Source organism: Nymphalis io, chromosome 25 (genome assembly GCF_905147045.1).
Source record: "Nymphalis io chromosome 25, ilAglIoxx1.1, whole genome shotgun sequence".
Classification (NCBI taxonomy): Eukaryota; Metazoa; Arthropoda; class Insecta; order Lepidoptera; family Nymphalidae; genus Nymphalis; species Nymphalis io.
In genome coordinates this window covers 9,517,049-9,535,183 of record NC_065912.1, presented here as the reverse complement: position 1 = coordinate 9,535,183, position 18,135 = coordinate 9,517,049, and the positions used below count along the sequence as shown (strand labels likewise).

At 36.5% G+C, this 18,135-nt stretch overlaps 2 protein-coding genes across 5 annotated transcripts; one reads left to right on the top strand and one right to left on the bottom strand.

Annotated features, from left to right (window-relative positions):
* Positions 1-8,101: 8,101 nt before the first annotated feature.
* On the bottom strand, positions 8,102-10,814 carry LOC126778069 (uncharacterized). Its single transcript, XM_050501414.1, has 3 exons — positions 10,315-10,814; positions 8,458-8,987; positions 8,102-8,325 (listed from the first exon to the last, which is right to left on the bottom strand). The coding sequence occupies exons 1-3, from the start codon at positions 10,611-10,613 to the stop codon at positions 8,102-8,104; spliced, it is 1,053 nt and encodes a 350-aa protein (XP_050357371.1). The 5' UTR covers positions 10,614-10,814.
* A 562-nt stretch (positions 10,815-11,376) lies between these two features.
* On the top strand, positions 11,377-17,558 carry LOC126778165 (uncharacterized). Of its 4 annotated transcripts, none has more exons than XM_050501609.1 (2): positions 11,377-13,605; positions 17,159-17,558. In XM_050501609.1, the coding sequence occupies exons 1-2, from the start codon at positions 12,144-12,146 to the stop codon at positions 17,173-17,175; spliced, it is 1,479 nt and encodes a 492-aa protein (XP_050357566.1). In that variant the 5' UTR covers positions 11,377-12,143; the 3' UTR covers positions 17,176-17,558. The 4 variants fall into 4 exon arrangements, with proteins under 4 accessions (XP_050357566.1, XP_050357565.1, XP_050357563.1 ...); XM_050501608.1 differs by having other exon boundaries at positions 17,139-17,558; XM_050501606.1 differs by having other exon boundaries at positions 11,377-13,641.
* Positions 17,559-18,135: the final 577 nt, after the last annotated feature.

Sequence of the window (18,135 nt, the reverse complement as noted above, 5' to 3'; positions counted from 1 at the left end):
CGAGATGAATTATACTTACCACTGGGCCATCTCGGCTTTTTAATATAATAATAATCAGTGATATCATAAATACGAAAGGTCGTGTGTATTGTATTTGATACTTTTCAAGTTTTATCATAGTTTTATATGTATAGCATATAGTATAGCACTGTATAACTGTATTTTCGATAATGACGCGGGTGAATTGCTTGTTGGAAATAAGACTGATTGTTAATTGAAGAAATGACAATAGTAAGAGCAAAATTATATTGATCTCAAACTTTTCCTTTAACGGTTCTTTTTCTTTAAGAACGCGTGAATATTAACCAATGAACGTGGGTTCAAGCCCGGGCAAGCACCTCTGAATTTTCATGTGCTTAATTTCTGTTTATAATTCATCTCGTGCTTTTCGATGAAGGAAAACATCGTGAGGAAACCTGCATGTGTCTAATTACATCGAAATTCTGCCACATGTGTATTCCACCAACCCGCATTGGAGCAGCGTGGTGGAATAAGCTCCAAACCTTCTCCTCAAAAAGGGAGAGGAGGCCTTAACCCAGTAGTGGGACATTAACAGGCTGTTACTTACTTACTTTTTTTACTTACGTTCCGCATTTGCAATTTAGTGGATATACATACGACATAACTTCATCCAACACATTCAGGTAAACGACATTCTCACAAAGAACTTTAAACACAAATCAAGCATAGCAAATGGGGTACTTTTGCGAATGGTCACCGTAAGCAAAGTCAGTGAGGAGAACGTCGTCAATACGTAATTGTAATTGGCAATTGCTAACAGATGACACATAAAAAATGTTTTTAGTAAAAATAAGCTATCCACTAAAAGTCATTGGTAACGTGAAACGGATATTACCGGCCGCTTCGACAGGTGATGTCTTGTCAGACGTCGAGCGAGACAAGTCTAATAGCCTGTCGCGTGCACGGGATATTTCGTGGACATAACAAAAAGTTCCCTTGTGTTGCGTTATATCTATTCAGATCATCGATAAAAAATATATAGTTTAAGCTTGCATGAATCGGCTTCTTTAATTCTTTTTAAGTTCTTGTATTAAATCTTTTTTATAACGATAAGGTCCTCGTGTTTCCTGTGTTATGATTGTGTGTTGTGTTTTCTGTGATAAAGATTAATTATATATATAAATCAAAATATATATATATATATGCCAGAGATCGCCCAGTGGTTTCAACGTGTAAATATGATTGCGGATTCAAACCCTGGCGAGCACCACTAAATTTCCATGTGCTTAATTTGAGTGTGTGTTGAAAACATCGTGAGAAAACCTGGATGGGTCTAATTTCAATGAAATTCCGCCACATGTGAATCCACCAAACAGCATTGGAGCTTTGTAGTGAAATAAACTCAAGCCGTCAAACCGTAATTTTTTTATGAACAGTAGCAACTAATTAGCTAATCTATCTTCCTCCTTTAAAAAAAATATGCAATACATTTTTTGCAGATATTTAATAATCAGGTTATCTACCCTTTTTTGCGGAGTGAATCGTTGCGTTCCTGTAGGCTGTCCGCCTAATGATGTTTGTTTCGGGTGGCGCTGCGGTCGTTACGTGTAATGGCGTATGAAAATGACGGTAATCAGTGACGCGATAAGCCTTCTGAAACAATTTTATCAATGGTTGCCGCGTAATTTGACGCTTTATCTAGATTGGAATGAGGGTTCTTTGATCGATGCATGTCTAACCCATTACCACATTTCAGTTTTTTATAAACACTCAATAATGAGCTGGACAAAAGAAGACGTTCAAAAAAAATATTCATAAATTTATTTTTAAATATACTTCAAATAAAATTTTAACAATGTTTAGTAGCAATGATATTGAGATGAGATGGAGCTTAACTTAACCAAATTTGAAAACAAGAAAATTGTTTCATAAACAAAGACAGTTTTACTCGAACATATTTATATGTAAATATTTGTACAAATGAAAAGAATTACCTATAATTATTTTTAATACGAAAAAGCGGTGTCAGGCTTATCCAGCACACCGTGGAGTATTTGATACTATCTTATACGCACGAGGAAACAATTTAGCATGTGCTAAGACGCTCCGTTATCATGTACTGTATTTTCATCACGTGTTTATATAAGTTGGTACCTCCACCAACACTTCACAGTAAAAAGTTATTTTATAAACTTTGTGACTAGATTTTTTTTTAGAAATCCCGAACGTTACTGGTTCAACCCTGGCCAGGCACTACTGAATTTTAATGTTCGTAAACCAATAATTATTATAAATATGAAAGTGAGTTTATTTATTATTATTATTTAATAACTTTATTGCACAATCACAAGGAAAAAATATATAATAAAAATAAATAAAAAAACTTTTATTTACTATGCTTTTACATCTTAATTTCTCAACCGATCATTATGCAATTAGATATATGTTGTTAAGGGCAAGTAGGGTACCTAACAACTGCCCTTCTCCCTAAACCTGTTAACAAAATTAATCGACAAAATTGTGGGCAAAACGGATAATGATAGGTAGGCATTGGAGCAGTAGAGGTCAAATCCATACATTCTCCTCGAGAAGAAGAAAAACATTCCTGGTTTTATACCAGCAGTGGGACTGTTACTACTATTTCAAATAGTAAATAGAATAAATCTTTACTCGGCGTTGGGACAATTCTGTTTTGCGATTCGCCTGAAAGCGTATCCATATACAGTTCACGCTCATCGATCTAAGTCGGCTTTTTGTTTTACTTTCGACCCTTTTCACGTTGAACTCCTTTTCACATAATAGATTTATGGACCTTCATGATTGTATTTTTTTATTGATAATAAATATTTGCGTTACGCATTCGTAGTGATTTATTTTTTGTTTATCTTATCTAAATTGAATTTGTGAAATTATGAAGGTTTTGTCTTGTTATTGTTGTTAAGAGAAAATACATACATATCTTATATTTACATATGTATACATATTTACCTAACCCGAAATACGTATTAATCAACGGCCGTCCAACATCAATATACGCCGATGACAAAGCAATAGTTACTGAACCTAGTTAAGACCAGAGCTGGACTAGGAGGAGTAGCTCAGAGAAGAGAAGGCCTATCCTCACTAGCATATGAACTCTGGCTACAGATGATTACTACTTTTACATAGTAATAAAAATAATTAATTGAATCTTCTATTGGATTATTACACTAAAAAGGAACACTGAAATCAAATAAAATTCTAGATAAAGTTTCATTTTAATAAAAAACAAGAGCATTTAGTGACAGACTGTTGCTGACGCTGCGATTGTCTGTCCATAGATAACTTATCCTACAGACGTAACAGAATATTTGGAAGCTGGTAGAACGAATGAAAATAATTATTTAATGACTTTGGATATATAATCTCAGGAAATGAACATTGAGCTATCTAAAACTACGATAATACCAGAGTCTACGTATATAACAATAGAGAAAATATATTTTCAGCTGTATTCATTCATTAATACTCCTAATGAGTATTGAATTTCAATCGCCAGGACGCTTTTGCTATGGGATGTGCATAAACCATTCTTGTGCTGTTTCGATAGCCATTAGCGATAGAATTATTTTCATGTAGATAATGAATTCCTACAAGTTATACTTCCGGCAATTGAATTAAAGTTTTATTAATAAGTATGATACCACGATAGGAATTCGTTTCAACAGGATCTCCTACGATATCTTTCATTTAATTTTAACGTCTTTATCTAAGTTATCATGGTTTTGGTGGTTTGATGTTTATTTTAAATTTTGTGTGAATGTCTGTGATTTTTTGATTCATAAGTTAGTAAGTATTTATTCAAACATCCATTAAATATGTTGTTATATTTCAAATTATCCAAACCCCTTATAAAGTTATGGTTGAGTCATCTTACTGGTGGTAGGGCTTTGTGCAAGCTCGTCTGGGTAGGTACCACCCACTCATCAGATATTCTTCCGCAAAACAGCAGTATTTGTTATTGTGATGTTCCGGTTTAAAGGGTGAGTAAGCCAATGTAATTAAAGGCACAAAGGATATAACATCTTAGTTCCCAAGGCGCATTGGCGATGTAAGCGATGGTTAACATTTCTTACAATACCAATGTCTATGGGCATTGGTGACCACTTACCATCAGGTGGCCCATATGCTAGTTCGCCTACCTATTCAATAAAAAAAAATAACAAATTGAGTATGAAATAGTTTCGGATAAGCGTAAACTCTCTGAAGTTGCTTAATCTATGTTTTCTGAAGGACTGTTACGTTCGCGAAATGCCAACGCTAAAGGCACTCTCATTTATGACAGGTGGCGCGGGAAAGTATAGGGATGAGAGAAATATAATAAACTTGGAATTTAAGAATTTCAATGTTGATAAATGTGTCTCTGAATATAAATTCCGGCTCTCCTGAATATAAGTTGGTTGTTTTAAATTTATCGCTCCTTATCTGCGAAAAGGGCGAAACGCGTAGTGGTTATAAAATACGTTGAAGTATTTACTGAGATTTCATGTGTTTTATTTGAGTTAACCATTTTATATAATTAATGTGTTTTGTTCAGTTTTTATCAGACGTAAACTCTTTTTAAAAATAAATCGCTGTTTAGCGGTAGAACATCTGATGAGTAGGTGGTAATCAAACGGGCTTGCACAAAGCCCTACACCTAATAAAAAATAATTTACAGAAGCCTGTAAATGTCCTGTTGCTGGGCTAAAGGAGAAGTAGAAAATTAACGTAGGCTTCCACAGCACTACCCACATGCGGGTTGGTGAATACAAATATGGCAGATTTTGTTGGCGGCTAATCTCAAGAGAGATAAGCCAATTACGCAGGACATATTATAGTGCACAAGTATGTGCGCAAAAACAGGTGCACTCCCTATTCCCTAACTCTCATAAACCGATGGGACGGCAATACGACACGACCGGAAAGAGTTCAGGCGCAGGACCAACGCCTTAAGGCCCGTACGAGGCACGGGAGTGTACACACTTCCAGACAACCGGGTTGCTACTGAGAATTTTTCGATAGAAAACCCCATAACTTTTTACTGACCTAACCTGGGATTTGAACCCAAGACCTCGGGGTCTGCGCCCTTACATGTAGCCACTAGATCAACGAGGCAGTCTAATGTAAATATATTAATATATAGAATAAGATGGATGGCATCGCACTTAGAATAGGTAGATAAATATATACACGCAAAATGTATTGCTTGAATATCCCATGGAGTACGAGAAATATGAGCTAAATTAACATAATATTATGTTCCAGATTATGCTAAGCCTCCCTTAGTTTGAAGTATAATGTCATTACATATGTATTAGGTGATTTAATATAAATGATTCCGCGAACAAAATGCTATGCAGTATTACTTCTTACAAATCTACTTTCGCTGATATCTTTTTAATTGAAACGTGTTACAATAACTTTCAAAAACAACATTTAGTTTAGTAATAGGGCAAAATTTTTTGTTTTATTGTATTCACTAATATAATTACAAACGCGAAAATTTGTAAGACGGATCTTTGTTACTCTTTCAGGGAAAAAGTACTCACCGGATATGGATGAAATTTGACTAGACTAGACTATTTGGATTATTTAAGCTTTATTGAAATAAGATCAAGAATGTCCCGTACATTTTCTTTGAATTATTTAACATCCTTTGAATTATTCAACATAAAAGTATTTAACATCCCATTTTTAAGAAGATAGGGAATAAACATTGTTCAGTCAAAATTTACTTTCCCTGTAATTGTTACACAATAGTATTTTAATACGAAACATCGAACAAGTCTTGAGGTTAATACCGACTTATATGCCGTGACGCCTATACTATAAACATATATATGTATAATTCTTTGCTTCTCCATGAGAGTTTGTACTTCACACACATCAGTAATATATTTATATAACTAATTCTCCAAATGTATTTATTTGTTTTCTTTAATTATAACTTTCAATAACAATTAATTTCAATGTTTCATATCTGCTGCACGTCCCGTTATGGCCACTGTTTTCTAATTCTACTTTTAAAATTAAACCATAAGGGTTATTTCTATAATATAAAACAGCGTTAATTGTAATAAATTTCAACAATTAATCTTCCAAGCCTTCGCGTGCAAATCATTTTTTCACCCTCAAGCAGCCTGTCCCGACAGCCGATAACGAAAGGGTATCTTGTCATCAGCACTCCTGTCACGTCGCTTGAGGGCCAAATTGAATTATGCACTTCTAAGCCAATCTGATAATCTCTCCCGTAAATACAGATACAGAAAATTTATTTACGGTATTTTTTGTTGTGTGGACACTTACTCATGTTATATTATTAATATGAAAACATATTACTGGTGGTGTACTGATGGTAGGGCTTTGTGCAAGTTCGTCTGGGTAGGTACCACCCACTCATTAGATATTCTACCGCAAAACAGCAGTGCTTGATATTGTTATGTTTCGGTTTAAAGGGTGAGCAAGCCAGTGTAATTACATGCAATACAAGGGACATAAAATCTTATTTCCCAAGGTTGGTGGCGCATTGGCTATGTAAGCGATGGTTGACATTTCTTACAATGCCAATGTCTAATGGCGATGGTGACCACTTATCATCAGGTGGCCCATATGCTGGTCCGCCTTCCTATTCTATAAAAAAAATATTATTTAATCGTCTTTATTATTAAACTTCAAATCGAAATAAAAACAGATTCATTAAAAAATAGTCTGCAATAAAATATGAATGAATATTTTATAAATAATGTACAATAAAAATAAGGTATTTTTATTATATCAAAATACTTGCTACAAAAAATTGGCTATAGCTCAGCTCGATGTTTATGGCTCTTATAATTATGTACGTATTGTGTAGGAAATAAATCAATATATAGAAACAGCCTGCAAATGTCTCATTGTTGGGCTAAGGCCTCCTGTCCTTTTTAAGTAGACGGTTTGAAGGCTACTCGACCATAGTGGTAGATTTATTAGTTTTAAAAATTATTCCAATTCATTTATTTTTATTTAAAACACTAACAATAATTATGTATCTATAATAATATTTTTAAATAATATAATATAATCTACATAGAGCCGAAATGGCCCAGTGGTAAGAACTCGTGAATCTTAAACGATTATCTTGGGTTCAAACCCGGGCAAGCAGCACTAAATTTTTACGTGTTTAATTTGTGCTATAATTCATATCTGTGCTTGATGGTGAAGGAAAACATCGCGAGGAAATCTGCATGTGTCTAATTTCACTGAAATTCTGTCACATATGTATTCCACCAACCCGCATTGGAGCAGCGTGGTGGAATAAGCTCCAAAGCCTTTTCCTCAAAAAAAGGAGGCCTTAGCCCAGCAGTGGGTCATTCACATGGGCTGTTATTATTACTAAAAAAAAGTAATTAAAATAAAATAAATATCTAAGTTCAATTCCTTTTGAAGTGATGAAGTTTCAGCTATGGAGAAACCTGCATGTGTTGGGCGAAAATCTGTTACAGGTGTATCTGCCAATTCGCACTGTATTGTAAATAAGCACCTAACCTACCTTACCTTATCCCAGCAGTGGGACATTTACAGACTAATAGTTAGTAAGTCATATCATCATCTGACTGCTTATTGACTGCTCAAAATACTAAGGGTTCTTACAGACGAACGGCAAGTTGTGAACGGCAGCCGTCGCCACCTGTCGACGGCAGCCGTCGCCACCTGTCGACGACAGTCGTCAACGCGTCGACGGCAGCAGTCAATACTTCGACGGCTGCCGCCGACAGGTGGCGACGCTTGCAGTTGTAGCGTGTTACGTCCGCCATTTTGTCAGTCGACGACAAATAAACAAAGAGTGCGCAAGCGTCGTGCGTCTACAAAATGAGCTCCGGAGACGAAATTGATGTCGAATTGTTAATTATGGCAGTAAAAAAAAGGCTTTGTCTTTGGAATTATAAGCTACAAGACTACAGTAACAAGACAATAAAAAACAGAGCATGGGTAGCAGTGTGTGAGGAAATTGTAAATGATTTTAAGGATAAATCCATAATTGAAAAAAACGCAATCGGTAAGTGACTTTTTATTAAATATTTTATTGAATTTTAAGCAGATTATTTCTTACATATAATAATGGAGATACTATCTATTTGTTTTATATGCAATCCAACTGCCACGAAACACTGCCTTCACTACTGCTAAAATAATCTGAAAAATTTTCTCTTATTATCGGACCCGATAACGAGTCCCCTTCATTAGGGATTGTGGCTATATTTTCCAAACCGTTTATAGTTAGTGTATCTTCAAATGTAAAACCATCTCTATCACGTACAAAATTATGCAATATGCAACATGCTTTAACAACATCTTTACAGAATTCTAAAGATAACTTCATGGGGGTGTGAAAGATTCGCCACTTATTGGTCAAAATGCCAAATGAACATTCTACATATCTCCTTGCACGTGTTAAGCGATAATTAAAAATTCTCATCTTTTCTGTCAATCTCTTGCCTAGATATGGCCGTAACAAATTTTCTGATAAACTGAATGCTTCATCTCCAATTAAAACATAAGGCAAGGTACATCCATCAGTTGAAATCGGTCTGGGCTTTGGAATGTTGAGTGACTTTTCTTGTAGCTTTGTGAAAAAAATTGTATCTTCAAAAATAGTTGAATCAGAGTGTCGTCCGTAACAACCTATGTCACAAAATATAAATTTATAATCACTGTCACAGATAGCTAAAAGTATAATTGAAAAGTAATTCTTGTAATTGTAATGAGAAGATCCACTATTTCCGGGCTTAAATATTCTTATATGCTTGCCATCAACTGCGCCTATGCAGTTAGGAAATTGAGCGTGTCTTTCAAATCTATCAGCAATCCTTTTCCAAGTTTCTTCGGTTATATTTTGTGGTAAAATGTCGTCTCTCATATTTAACCATACTTGTTGGCAGACATCTTTTATTATGTTGCTTATTGTGGAAATTCCACATCTATATGCATACTGTAGATCTTCAAATGAACAGCCAGTTGCTAAGAACCTGAAAAAATAAAGGCAGTCTTCTTACATATATTTTACTTATTTATTACATACTATTTTAAAATTATTTTTTATTTTTTTTTAGGTATACAGGTACAGTCTAAATGGAAAACTTTAAGAGACGGCTTCACAAGATATTGCAGAACTTTGAAGAGAAAAAGTGGTTCCGCAGTGTCTAAAGCAAAACAGTATACATTCTATGATCAACTACTATTTTTGAAAGATGTTACCGAAGATAAGGGTCAAAGTACTTCAAACTTTGATGCTCCCTCTCAGACAATTCTACCACCAACAACAACGCCAACGCCAATGCCAAAACGACAACGGATACGCCAAAGTGATGGTGATGATGCTTTGATTGAAAAATTAACTAAGAAATTAAATTATAAACTGGATAAAGCTGAGAGAGACTTTTCTCCTCCTCCAGATGAGGATAAGTTATTTCTGTTGTCCCTAGTAAGTGATTTCAAAAACATAACAGCAGATTGGAAATTAGACGCCAAATTAGAAGTTATGCAAGTAATAAAACATTACAAGTCTCTTTCAATGCCTTCAACGAGTCATTCTTCATATAACTACGCGGGTTATTCCACCACAACACATTCTGCAAGACCGGAAAGTCAAGTCACAACTAATGAAAGCTTGTCGTCTCAGAATTCCATGCAAAACACAATTCCTTCAACGAGTCATTCTTCTCATAACTATTCGGCGTACTCCACTACAACACATCCTGAAAGACCGAAAAGTCAACTCACAAATATTGAAAGCTTATCCTCTGACGATTCTGTTTCAAATACCATAATAACTGAACTCTTCTCAGAATAATTTACTTTTTGTCTAAATTATTGTTATATTGTTTGTTTTTATGTTTTGTATGGTTTTACTACAAGTTGATTATGAGAAAAAAAAATTGCAAAGATTGATCAGGAAAATTAAAAAATCTTGTAGCGGCGCCACTTGTGATTTTATAATCAGTATTATGGAGAATTTGTTGTTAAAAGTTTTATAGTATAATATAAATGTTAATTAATGTTAAGTAAAGTTCCTATTTTAACTTAAATTAAAAATGTTGCCAAAGTTATATTGATTTGATCTCATTAAAGTTATGTCCAGTATATACCATTTTTTGATAAAATTAAACCCTTCCTTCAAACGAGGCGTGAAGAGGCATCTTGCGGGCCGGCAAGGCGAGGGCGGCTAGTGCAGAACCTTCTTCCCGACTGTACTGGCCGTCCTCGCGTTTGGACTCTACTACCACTTAACATCAGGTGGAGTAGAGTCATTTGCCCTCCCGGGTAATATAAAAAAAAAAAAAAAAACCCTCTTACCTTAATGTCATAGCGAGTCTTTGCTCAGCTGGTATACTTTTTCGCATCACAGTGTCTTGGCGAGATATTGAAAGTTTCAAAATAGATGTCAACTCATCAAAAGAAGCGATTGACATTCGAAAGTAATTGAAAAATTTTTTTTCGGACCTTCGCAAACGTGGATACAGTGTATAAAAATCTCCCTCTTGTTCTCTATACATTAATATTTCTTCAACCCACACTGAACGTGTCTTTCTTTTTCGTTGTCGTCGGCGATGGCGGAGTAAAAGCAATAACAATGTTTCTTCATCGGACGCCATTTTGCAACTGGCTCCTGTACAAGCCGACCAAGACTGCTAGTATGCGGCACTCGCGGCAAGCGTTGTCGCCTGTCGACGGCAGCCGTGGTCGCCTGCCGGCGGCAGCCGTCGACGTATTGACTGCTGCCGCCGACGCGTTGACGACTGTCGTCGATAGGTGGCGACGGCTGCCGTTCACAACTTGCCGTTCGTCTGTAAGAACGCTAAGACAAAAACCAAATTAAATTCATTAAGTTAATTAGGGGTTTACACTGAAAACCTTTAATAATGAAGCAACTCAATAATACTAATTTGTACGTTGAATTTTAACGTATCCTCATGTTTCACAGGTGGCGTCTGTATAACCAATATTTACTAAGTGTAAACAAGCAACCTCAAATTTGCTGCCGCGGGGCTTCGGAAATCGTGGGTAGAATATCCCTTAGAGAAAATCAAAATGATGTACTTTGATAGCGCTACCTTATATAATATATATTTTGCTGTAAACTCTTTATAATAGTTATATACAATGTTTAAAATGTAATCTTTTTTTAATGTTGATATATTTACGTTAATACGCCTATTCTCTCTGTTCCAAATTAATTCAAATCCATTTTGCAGTTTTTGCGTGAAAGAGATACAAAGATACATCCATTCTCACAAACTTTCGCATTTATATATATAGCAACAGTATTTATATCGCTAGTTATTCCTATAGTTATGGAAATGTAACTTGGAAGCACCGTACGGTTTCAATATTTATTAAAGTGACATTTGAATAAATTTAGTATATTTGTCGGCGCTTCACATATGCCGACGACGAGAGAGGCGCGGGGCGCGGGGCGCGGGCTAGCGGCCCGTTGCGCGTGCGCCGCGATTCACCGGTCACTCAGCGAGCGACAGCCAACTAGGCGGACACTTTATCGTCCTTGCGTGCAATTTGAATACGCGAATAAATTATTATAATACAGTCCAAGTCTTATTACACCGAAGTCCCGTTAGGGCTCCTTCATTTTCTGGTCCTTCGAAGCGAAAAACCTGCATACTTCCGTCGCATTACAAATGCAACGCAACGGTCATTGACGTCGCGTGGTTTACATTGACCGCGCCCAAGGACAAAGGACAAGAAGTCGTCTCCGTCATCTACGTGGCAGCCTTTGTCGTCTGAAGAAGCTGATGTCAGGGAGTATAATTCTGTATTTGAGTGAGTCCATCCAATTACTTATTTCCAACTTTCCCTATTGAAAACTTCTTTTTGCTGAAATTTTTATTTTTTAAATATTTCTCCATAATTAATCTTCTAGTTATTCAAGTAATATATTGCTTAATTACTTCATTGATGCATTATTTAATTATTTCATAACAAAAAGTACGCACGCACTTGACACGTGTTAACCTTGAAACCGGTCAAGTCTTATCGCTTTGAATAGAACCCGTTCGTCTACGCAAACAGGTGCTGCATTTTTTATATCCATTCATTACGATTCCTTTGTTTAATTTTATTTTTTATGACTCTTTTTTTGTTTCACATTGCAACATAAAAACTTTAAGATGTCTGATAATTTAAAAACCCTTATTAAAAAACGTAGTTCAATAAAGTCTAAATTAACAATATTTAATAATTATTTAATGTTAATAAAAAGCAGTCCCGAATTATCAGAGTTACAACGTCTTGACCTCATGGAACGTTTTCGTAAATTTGAAAATTTATATAATGAATTTGATGACCTGCAGAATACGATTGAACTACTTTCCGAGGATGCCGAGTCTACGTTTACTGAGCGTGAGGACTTCGACCGTCAGTATTTCAATCTGGTGGCACTCACGCGCAGCCTGCTCGGTGCTTCGTCCAACGGTACTGGATCTGAGGCGGGCTTCAAAGATGCTGACTCAGGTGCACATATTTCCAATTCAAGGAATTTTATTCGTTTGCCTAAAATAGATTTACCGCATTTCGACGGGACCTATCAATGCTGGCTAGAATTTCGCGATACTTTTACATCTTTAATTCACAACAATACTACCATTAATGATATCAATAAATTCCATTACCTTCGAGCTTCACTCCAGGGTAATGCAGCTTTAATTATTAAAAATATTGATTTTAAAGGGGATCGTTACAATATTGCATGGGATCTTTTATGCGAACGATACAATAATAATCGCATTCTCGTCAATAACCACATACAGGCCCTTTTTGATGTCGAGTCAATAACAAATGAGTCTAGTGTTTCAATTAGAAATCTAGTTGATACGATCAATAAAAATGTTAGGGCATTAACAACATTAAATCAGCCCACTCAATATTGGGATACTTTACTCATTTATATAATGTCTAAAAAATTAGATTTAAAAACTAGTCGTGATTGGGAAGAACATAGAAACAAAACTTTAAAAGATGATCCCACTCTAGCACAATTTTGTTCTTTTTTAAACAAAAAGGCAGATTGGTTGGAATCCGTCGAATCAAATATTAATCTTTCTCAAAATAATATTATTGTTGCTTTAAATAATAATCATTCAAATAAATTTGTTCCAGATAAAACTACTCAAATACCAAAAAAATCTAATAATAATTTTAATAAATGTCCGCTTTGCTCCCAAGCACATGCTTTATACAAATGTGATTCATTTCGAAGTTTATCTATTGAAAGTCGCATACAAAAGGCAAATGATTATAATGTTTGTCTTAATTGCTTACGGTTAGGCCATTCTGCTAAGCAATGCAAACTATCACATTGCAAATATTGTAAAATAAAACATAATACGCTTTTGCATTTAAATTCGAATGACTTCAAAACTGTCAATTCATTGCTTTCTTCTTTGCACCTTGCTACGTCAAATGTTGCACTTCCGGCCAATTGCTTGCAGCTTGCTACTTCTGCGCATGTATTACTGTCCACAGCTCTGGTGAACGTGATCGGCGCGTCGGGTAAAAAGTACACTGCACGTCTACTGCTGGACAACGGTAGCACGGCCAACTTTGTTACGCAGACATTCTTCGAGAAACTGGGTTTGTTACGACGCGGTACTAGCACCAGGGTAACAGGTATTAATAATCGTATTTCTACTAGTACACAGTCTTGTCACCTCCTAATAGAGTCTTTATGCTGTGCCTATACTGTAGATATAGAGTGTCATATCTTGCCTGAAATTACAAAAGTGTTACCGTCGTCTTTCGTACACATCAATCACGTCTCTATTCCTTCAGGTCTTAAACTAGCGGACCCGAACTACAACGTTCCGTCGGCCGTAGATATCCTGGTAGGGGCTGAAGTGTTCTGGGAGGTATTAAGTAAAAATTATATAGATTTAGGGAAAAACTTACCTAAATTACACGAAACTAGATTCGGATGGCTAGTATCAGGTAGTATTCCCCACCAATCTAAACAAAAATCTATTTTTAATCATTTTTGCCATCACACTAATGTCACTCCCGACCTTACTCAATTCTGGGAGCTTGACAACGTTTCTTCAAAACATTCATATTCTCTAGAAGAAAGAGCATGTGAGCAAATTTTTAAGCAAACCACTGTTCGTAACAATGATGGTGGATTTGTAGTCACCATGCCTTTAAAGGGTGACCCTAGTAATTTAAGTCAATCTTATTTTCATGCTAAAAATAGGTTTTTATCCCTTGAAAGGCGATTTAGGCGTGACCCTATTTTTAAAAGGCATTATATTGAATTTATGCGAGAATATGAAAACTTAGGTCATATGACTTTAGACTCGCACTCTACTTCAGTACCTGAAATCTCTAAATTTCAATATTTTATTCCCCATCATGGAGTTGTTCGAGATTCTAGTACCACGACAAAACTACGCGTAGTATTCGACGCATCAGCCTCTACCAGTTCGGGTGTGTCTCTTAACGACATACAGATGGTCGGACCAGTAGTTCAAGACGACCTGTTTTCAATTTTAACACGTTTTCGTCAGCATAGGTACGTGGTTTCAGGTGACGTTGAAAAGATGTATAGGGCGATTGAATTAAATCCAGTTCAACGACCTCTTCAAAAAATTATTTTTCGTTTTAATTCTTCAGAACCTCTAAAGACCTACACATTAAATACGGTCACTTATGGTACTGCCTCTGCCCCCTATTTAGCTACAAAGTGTCTCACAAGTCTAGCTGATAACCTTGACGACTATCGTGTTCACAGCGCTATTCGTCGTGATTTTTACGTAGACGACTATTTGAGTGGAGGGAATACCATAAGCGAAACTATCGAAATTTCAAAAAAGGTACATTCGGTTCTATCATCAGCTAAATTTAATTTACGTAAATGGAGATCAAATAATCCAGAAATTCTTAGACATGTTACTAATAGTAAAATCGAATCACAAAATACTCTACATTTCTTTGATCAAGATCCGAATTCTTGTCAGGCTAAAACTCTAGGTCTTAATTGGGTTTGTGATTCAGATTCCCTTACATATACTATTAATATAACGCCAAATACTAAAATTACTAAACGTCATGTTCTTTCTGTAATTAGTAAAATATTTGATCCACTGGGTCTAGTAGGACCTTGTGTCGTTCAAGCAAAAATCATTATGCAGAGACTTTGGATAAATAAATATGATTGGGATGACGAGATGTCACACGAGCTTAAAAATTTTTGGTCGACATTTGAAAACACTTTGATATCATTAAATAATTTAAAAATACCACGATGGGTTTTGTGTCAAGACTCTATTAAACACGAAATTCATGTCTTCACAGATGCATCGGAAAAGGCGTACGGGGCATGTCTGTATATTCGATCAAGTAGTGATAATGGCTCTACAAATGTACAGCTTCTAGTCTTTAGAAACCGAATAGCGCCTGTCAAACCGACGACCATACCGAGGCTTGAACTTTGCGGAGCTTTGTTAGGTGCAAGGCTGTGTACTAAGGTTCAGGAATCGCTTACCATACCCATTCATAGATGTAGCTTTTGGTGTGACTCTACCATAGTTCTAGGATGGCTTTCAACTCCTTCTAATCAATTAAAACCTTTTGTTAAAAACAGAGTCAATGAGATTTTGGAAATCACATCTGGTCACTCCTGGAGCTACGTACCGTCGAAGGACAACCCGGCGGATCTTGTTTCCCGTGGCCTCAGTGCCGACGTAATAAACGATACACCTCTGTGGTGGTCCGGTCCTTCTTTTTTACTTCATGGTAAAAAGGAGTGGCCGAAAATGCCAAACACAGAGAAACACGATTTGCCGGAAGTAGTTACTCATTTCATTAGTAATTGTCGCAATCATTCATACGTTTATCATTCAGACGCAATCACGCATTCATCAATCATTAATTGCTTATTAGAAAAATATTCTAGCCTAAATAAAATTTACAAAATATTTACATATATACAAAGATTTATTTATAACTTAAAACATAAAAATAAAATGCATGGCAATCTTTCTGCAAAAGAAATACAAAATTCAATAAATACTATTATACATCATTGTCAACTTGAAATGTTTCCTGAAGAGTGTAATCTTTTAAAATCTGGTCAGAAATTGCCACGCAAAAGTAGATTGCTTCCTTTGACTCCATTCATTGACAATCATAATCTCATTCGCGTGGGCGGGAGGCTTGACAACTCCCCCTACGATTTTAACATAAAACATCCCATTGTAATTTGTAGTAAGCATATTTTTACTAAACTTTTATTTCATATGAAACATTTAAAACTTTTACATGCCGGCCCACAATTATTATTGTCACATATAAGACAAAGTTATTGGCCTCTAGGTGGCAGAAACTTATCTAGACTTATCGTAAATAAATGCCTTACATGTTTCAAAAATAGAGCACAAAATGTACAGCCTCTAATGGGTCATTTACCTAGTGCTCGAACTAATCTGGAATTTCCATTTCTCAACTGTTATGTAGATTACGCGGGGCCAGTATTGATAGCCGATCGTAAAGGCCGCGGTTGCAAACTTATAAAATCTTATATGTGCATCTTTGTTTGCTCAGCAGTAAAAGCAGTGCACTTGGAGCTCGTCTCTGATCTTAGCACTGATGCTTATATGGCCGCGCTACATCGTTTCATAGCGCGTCGAGGCAAACCGCGGACGATAACATCTGATAACGGCACGAATTTCGTAGGCGCATCCAACGAAATACAGAAATTTATTCAATCATCGAATGTTGCATGTGAGATAGCACAAGAGGGTATCGATTTCATTTTCACACCTGCTTATAGTCCTCATTTCAACTCTTTAGCAGAAGCAGCAGTCAAATCATGCAAGCATCATTTAAAAAGATTACTTTCTCTAACCCATTTCACATTTGAGGAGATGACTACGTGTCTCACTCAAATAGAAGCGATTCTAAATTCGCGTCCTCTAACACCTCTCTCTTCAGACCCTAATGATTTTTCGGCACTAACTCCTTCTCATTTTCTAATTGGACGACCACTCTTATCAGTACCATGCTCTCGGGTGACTGAAGCCGACATCACTCGACTGGACCGATGGAGGAGAATCCAGTACATACGACATCATTTCTGGAGCCGCTTCCATAATGAGTACACTTCTTTGCTACAGGCCAAATCCAAATGGTTTAGTTCCAGAGGGGAGGTGAAACCAGGGTCTTTAGTCCTAATCAAGGACAAAACAACACCACCCCTGCTCTGGTCCCTGGGTCGGGTCACACAGACCTTTCCCGGCGTAGACGGAGTCACGCGGGTGGCAGAAATCAAAACGAAGAGAGGAACAATTCGTCGCGCTTTCAAGAACATCTGCCCCCTTCCTGATCAAGATTGAAGAGCACTCTTCAACCCGGGGAGTATGTCGGCGCTTCACATATGCCGACGACGAGAGAGGCGCGGGGCGCGGGGCGCGGGCTAGCGGCCCGTTGCGCGTGCGCCGCGATTCACCGGTCACTCAGCGAGCGACAGCCAACTAGGCGGACACTTTATCGTCCTTGCGTGCAATTTGAATACGCGAATAAATTATTATAATACAGTCCAAGTCTTATTACACCGAAGTCCCGTTAGGGCTCCTTCAATATTTAAGTAAGTTTTTATATTTAAATTATGTCTTTTTACTGTTTCCAATATTGGAATTTCCAATTGAAATACTCTATATTGGGTGGTCGGGCTTTGTGCAAACCCATCTGGTTAAGTAGCACCCACTTATCAGATATTCTACTGCTAAATAGTAATACTGTGTATTGTTGTGTTATGGTTTGACTTGTGAGTGACCCAGTATAACTACAGGCATAAGGGACATACATTTTTATTTCCCAAGGTTGGTGGCTGTTAATATTTCTTACAGCGCCAATATCTGTGGGTGGCAGTGATCACTTACCACCATGTGGCCCATTTGGCCGTCCATTTACCTATTTTACATTGGAGCTTTAGCGTTTGTAAAAAATAAGCACTCGAAATATAGACACGTTCTCTACTTTCTTACTTTAAGTGTTATCCGCTGGCTAGGAATCTATCGAATAGCTCCCGACGTCATTTACCCAGATAATCCAGACACACACAAACAATCCAGACATATAAAAAAACTTCGTGTCACCAGCATCTTTCCCGAG